At 47.8% G+C, this 6000-nt stretch overlaps 1 protein-coding gene across 1 annotated transcript in view; it reads left to right on the top strand.

Annotated features, from left to right (window-relative positions):
• The window catches only part of LOC107118399 (protein turtle homolog B-like), a gene marked incomplete at its 5' end in the record, with an annotated part of 109212 nt that overhangs the window by 23187 nt on the left and 80025 nt on the right, over nt 1-6000 (top strand). Inside the window, one exon of the mRNA XM_015420727.1 lies at nt 289-406. Within this exon, the coding sequence (XP_015276213.1) occupies nt 289-406 (118 nt within the window). The remainder of the gene's footprint in view (nt 1-288; nt 407-6000) is intronic.

Genomic DNA, 6000 nt, shown 5'->3' on the forward strand with positions numbered 1-6000 from the left:
CAGGGAAATAAAACAGCTTATGTGCTGGGATTGTAAATTGGCCTGCGGTGGCAGCATACTAGGTTTTGGATAGCATACCCTCTCTCCAAGAAGGAGATCTGCCACATATTAACGATGACGTGGTGGGGAGTGTCTTCGTCTAGGGATCTCCAGGAGTCGTTCCAGTGGCCCTGTGTGTGTTGTAAGGCGTAGTTCACTCTCTGTGGCCCACGTGGACACAGCTCTGTGCTTGGGTGGGTGTCCGTCTTGTGTTATTTCGCACGTCAAACTTTTCTTCTCATTTCTCAGGTTAGCGATGGGAGTCTGACTGTTATGTCCATCAATCGGGATGACAGAGGTGCTTACACCTGCCGGGCTTACAGTATCCAAGGAGAGGCCATGCACACCACCCGCCTGCTCGTCCAAGGTAATTTCCCAGACCGGAGAGTCTGTGGAGTTGTCTTCTTCACAGAGTTTAGCTTTTGGGTCAAAGGCATTGCTGGAAAGCTGAGGGGAGAACAGAGAATCTTCCTGTTGTGGCTCCCGTCACACCCTCTGCAGAGGTCACATTTTTAGAAAGTAAGTGATGATGGAGTTAAAACACAGAAATATAGAGCTGGGAGGGACCCCAAGGGTCATCTAGTCCAACCCCCTGCACAATGCAGGAAATCCATGGCTACTTCCCTCCCACTCCCCCACATGACCCTTGCACTGTGTTGTCATTAGGAAAGCGTATTTTTTGTTAAGAGTTTACGATCCAAAGGATTTTTTTCAACTCACTGATGGGTGGAAGTGGTGATTTTTGGATTTATTAAGTTTCATGTCCTGTGCTTTCTTTTCTTGTGATATCCCCCCCTGTGTTTCTTCAACGAAAGAGGAATTGACACAGGAGGTGCAGACTCTCTGCAATATAGAAGCTCTCCCCCGTCATGATGGGGATTTCGGTCACAGATTACATCCTGCACCTCTACCTGGAGTCTTCATTTGGTGTAATTACCCAGGGGGGTAATTAACACTGGAGGGATAACAAGCATTTGCTCACCAGTCGCAGGAGTGGTGCTGCGGTGGCTCAGTAGTTTAGACACTGAACTGCAGACCGGAAGGTCAGTAATTCAGCAGTTCGAGACCCGAGTGCCGCATGATGGAGTGAGCTCCCATCTCTGGTCCCAGCTCCTGCCAACCTAGCAGTTCGAAATTGCAAGTAGATAAATAGGGACCACTTCGGTGGGAAGGTAACAGCGTTCCATGCACCTCGGCATCTAGTCATGCTGGCCACATGACCACGGAAACGTCTTCGGACAGTGCTGGCTCTTCGGCTTGGAAACGGAGATGAGCACCGCCCCCTAGAGTTGGATTCGACTGGCTTTTGAGCAAGAGAAACCTTTACCTTTAGCAGGAGTGTTGCTAGGACGGTATTGCTCTGTGCTTTGTGTGTGTGTGTGTGTGTGTGTGTGTGTGTGAGAGAGAGAGAGAGAGAGAGAGAGAGAGAGAGAGAGACCGTAGGTTTTCAAGCATGGACCATAGGTTTTCAAGCATGGCTACAAGCATGGATGGCTTCAAAAGGGAATTAGATAAGCATATGGAGCAGAGGTCCATCAGGGGCTATTAGCCACAAGGTATAGATAGGGACTCTGGGGCAAGTGATGCTCTGTCATCTTGGTGCTTGGGGGGGGCAACAGTGGGATGGCTTCTAATGTCCTGGCCCCACTGGTGGACCTCCTGATGGCACTGGTATTTCTGGCCACTGTGTGACACAGAGTGTTAGACTGGATGGGCCTTTGGCCTGATCCAACACTGGCGTCTCTTATGCTCTTATGTTCTTAAGGCAAGGGACGAACAGGTTTCCCATGGCCTGCCTCTGCATAGCCAGCCTGGACTTCCTTGGTGGTCTCCATCCAAATACTAACCAGGGCTGACCATCCGTAGCTTCTGAGATCTGATGAGACTGTGCTAGTCTGGGCTGTCAACGTCAGTGCTTTTCAAAATGTACAAGGCAGCTTTTAGGACCCAGCTGAATACCTCCAGCAATCGGCAGATTCCTTCTTTGTTGCAGTGTGCCAAGAAGGGAAGCAGGGCCACTGCTAAAGCACAGGAATTCCTTACTTGTTGATTCCTTTGCCTCCGGAGCTCTGGACAGACCCTGGCCTTACCCGGAATTTAACCCCCTCTGCCTTCAATTGAGAAGGGGGGGTAGTGGCGGCAAAAGCCCTTGGAACCGCAGGCACCCAGACATAACGATCACGGCATCAGAAAAGAAGCCGCCAGACAAAGCAGCAGATTTTTTTTTTTTTTACAATGGGGCTTCACAAGCGCTGTTGACAAGTTCATTGAAAAGCCTTCAATGCATTCTTTGCGATAAAAGCCCTTAGTGCGGAGAGCATGAAGCCTAGCAAATTAAAGGGCCACTCTGACGGAAGTCGTGAAGGCTTTGCGGGGAAACACACACTGAACTGAAGGGAAGGAGCGCTTTCCAAAAATCTCCCCACATGCCTTCAATTGGACGACTTCTGCACAAAGCGGTAAAAGCCGGTTCTCGAAACCTCCGATTGCGCCGCTGCCTTGTGGCTGAATGCAGGATGTCGCAGACAATCGGAGAGGATCTTGTTGAGGTGTGTATAGTAGATGCCGTGAGACTTGGCCTTGGGGAGTCGCAAACAATCGAGAAAGATGAACCCAGGCTCTCCTTGAAAGGATGATGTGAGAAGCATGTTTAAAAGGATGAATGAAGCCTCTCCCCCCCCCCCAATCCAGTATTTGTGGAAATGAAAGCAACGCCCTCATTTGCACTTCAACTGTGTGAATCAACAGGCCTTTGCCGCTCGTGAACAATGCCATGTGTTCCTGAAAGTTGAGTCCGTAGAGGAGAACTGTTTCTTCTCTGAATTGTTGACCTCGAAGATGTATTCAGGACATGGAAGAATTGCATCTCCCACACGGTGCTGGGTGAGCAAAGTCACTTGCCATAGGTACTTAAGGGGCACTGTTGATGGCCACTCGTTCTGAGTTCCAGTTGTTAAGATATAGGTTTTCCCCACAAGTCACACACAAGATGCTTCATGAAGGTGCTTTAGGCATGTACATGCTTCCCTGGGAGATGTTGATTTCAGTAGCTTCATCGCAGACATGGTTAATCATACCTGAAGCAGTGCCCCAAACTCCGGAATTTTCAAAGTATTATGTGAGGAGGCTGGAGCTAAATGCATAGAATCATAAAATCATAGAGTTGGAAGGGACCTCCATAGTCCAATCCCCTGCACAATGCAGGAAGTTCACAAATACCCTCCCCCCAACATCCAGTGACCCCTGTTCCATGCCCAGAAGGTGGCAAAAAACCTCCAAGATCTCTAGTCAAACTGGCCTGGAGAAAAATTGCATCCTGACCCCAAAGTGGTGATCAACATTTCCCTGGGCATGTAAGAAAGGGCCACGAGAACTAACTAGGCAACCCTTCCTACCCTCCCTCTCGTGATCTGCCTAAATCCACAGAATCTGCATTGCTGTCAGATGGCCATCTAAGCCTCTGTTCGAAAACCTCCAAAGAAGGAGAGCCCACCACCTCCCGAGGAAGCCTGTTCAACCGCTCTAACTGTCAAAATGTTTAGTCAAAAACTCTTCTGATTTAATTTCAACCTGTTGGTTCTGGTCCGACCTTCTGGGGCAACAGAAAACCACTCTGTACCATCCTCTATATGACAGCCCTTCAAGTACTTGAAGATGGTTATCATATCACCTTTCAGTCTTCTCCTCTCCAGTCTAAACATACGTTTATTTCTTGCCTTGGTTTTATTGATGACCACTGCAGAACATACATTCAATGCACTCCAGTTTTATATAGGCATTTGTGGTCATCAAGGGGAAAGTCTTAAGCCATAGCACTCTGCTGATGTTCCATTCTGTTTCTTTCATGTGAATGAGGAACCTGCCATCTGCATGTATGGGGAACGTGCGGGTCCCTGCAGATCGCCCAATACTCATGGTTGTCTTGTGCAGAGTTTCCATACTCATACAGCTTCTGTTCACATAAGCCACAGCCCTGGAAAACACGGCTTGCATGAAAGGAAGCGGAACATGGCAAATCCCATGTACACACAAGACAGTGACTCCTATACTTGGAGTCATTGCCTTGTGTGTACATGAACTGTATTCCCAGTTCATGTGGGTGGAACGGTTCACATAATGTCTTCAGAAGGCTACTTTGCTGGAAGTGAGAAAATGTTTTGCCACGTTCTTAGAAGGTGGGAGAATGGCTACAGGGCAAGAACTTTCATGCAAAGATAGCGGACCGTAAATACATTCTAAAGCTAATCTGTCTTGCAGCAGATGTTTCACGGAGGTCAGCCAGCCGGATCTCTCACCATGGAAGTATAGTGTATATTCTGATAGCTCAAGACGAGATTCCTGGCTTTCTTGGCGAGCTCCAACTTTGCCAACATAGACTTCAGGCATAGACTTCAGGCGGATGTTGTCTTGATGTTATCAGAACTGATGATTCTGCTGGAGGAGGCCAAAGAGAAGGTCTCATTTGCTGCTGTTGTCATTCAGCACTTACCTTACAGTCCATCAGTGGAGACTTCCCTAGTTTGGAACACCATCAGGTGAATGTGTGTGGTCAGAGATTTTTTTCAGTGGGTGCAGAAGTCATCCAAGATAAGGATAGTCTGGCAAAAGTAGAGTTCCTGACGTTGCAAGAAGATATTGCATTGAAATAGGTTGTTCACGACTTGGTATCATTTTGGTGAAAGGTGGTGATGAATGCCTGATTCTCTCTGGCAGAGTCCTCCAAGTCCGGTTCCTCTCAACGTATCCCACGAGCAGTGTTCCCTCTAAGCTGAGTTAGTGTGAGCTAGCTCAGAGTTTTTTAGCCTCCGGCTCACACGTTTTTGTCCTGGCTCAGGAAGGATGGCTCCAGAGCAAATTAATTCATGCAGCAGCCAGATTGCTCGCTCACAACTTTAATGCCAGTAGCTCACAAAGGAGAATTTTTGCTCACAAGACTCCACAGCTTAGAGGGAACATTGCGCCCTGAGGCTGCCTGTTCTACAGTGGTCATCATTAAAACCAAGGCAAGGAATAGATTGGATCTCCCTCACGTCACGTCCCCTGACTGCGGCAAAGCCTTGCGTCTCACACTGTGTCAAGGAGAAGCGATTTCAGCCACCACGCTGATAGGTCCTCCTGCTTTTTCACATGTACGGTCGCCGGAAATTTCCCGCTTCATTGAGGAAAGCGAATGCTGTATTTTTACTAACCAGTGGATTGAACCAAATAACGAAAACAGCAATTTTGTCGTTCTTTCCTGGTTCACTTTTTCATGTTTTGACATTTATAAAAAGGGGATGCAGAAGCTGAAGGGGCTCTGTGTGTGAAGTATGTGACTGCAATAAAGAAGGCCAATGCTATGCTGGGGATTATTAGGAAGGGTATTGAAAACAGATCAGCCAATATCATAATGCCCCTATATAAATCAATGGTGAGACCTCATTTGGAATACTGTGTGCAGTTCTGGTCACCACACCTTAAAAAGGATATTATAGCTTTGGAAAAAGTGCAGAAAAGGGCAACTCGAATGATAAAAGGGTTGGAACACTTTCCCTATGAGGAAAGGTTAAAGCGCTTAGGGCTCTTTAGCTTGGAGAAAAGACGACTGAGGGGTGACATGATCGAGGTTTATAAGATTATGCATGGGAAAGAACAGGTAAAGAAAGAGGTACTTTTCTCCCTTTCTCACAATACAAGAACCCGTGGGCACTCCATGAAATTGCTGAGCGGTCGGGTTAAAACGGATAAAAGGAAGTACTTCTGCACCCAAAGAGTGATTAACACATGGAATTCACTGCCACAGGAAGTGGTGGCGGCTACAAGCATGGACGGCTTCAAAAGGGAATTAGATAAGCATATGGAGCAGAGGTCCATCAGTGGCTATTAGCCACAAGGTATAGATAGGGGCTCTGGGGCAAGTGATGCTCTGTCTTCTTGGTGCTTGGGGGGGGGGTCAACAGTGGGAGGGGTTCTAATGTCCTG

This window comes from Gekko japonicus, unplaced genomic scaffold, assembly GCF_001447785.1.
Source record: "Gekko japonicus isolate JY-2015 unplaced genomic scaffold, Gekko_japonicus_V1.1 scaffold1438, whole genome shotgun sequence".
Classification (NCBI taxonomy): domain Eukaryota; kingdom Metazoa; phylum Chordata; class Lepidosauria; order Squamata; family Gekkonidae; genus Gekko; species Gekko japonicus.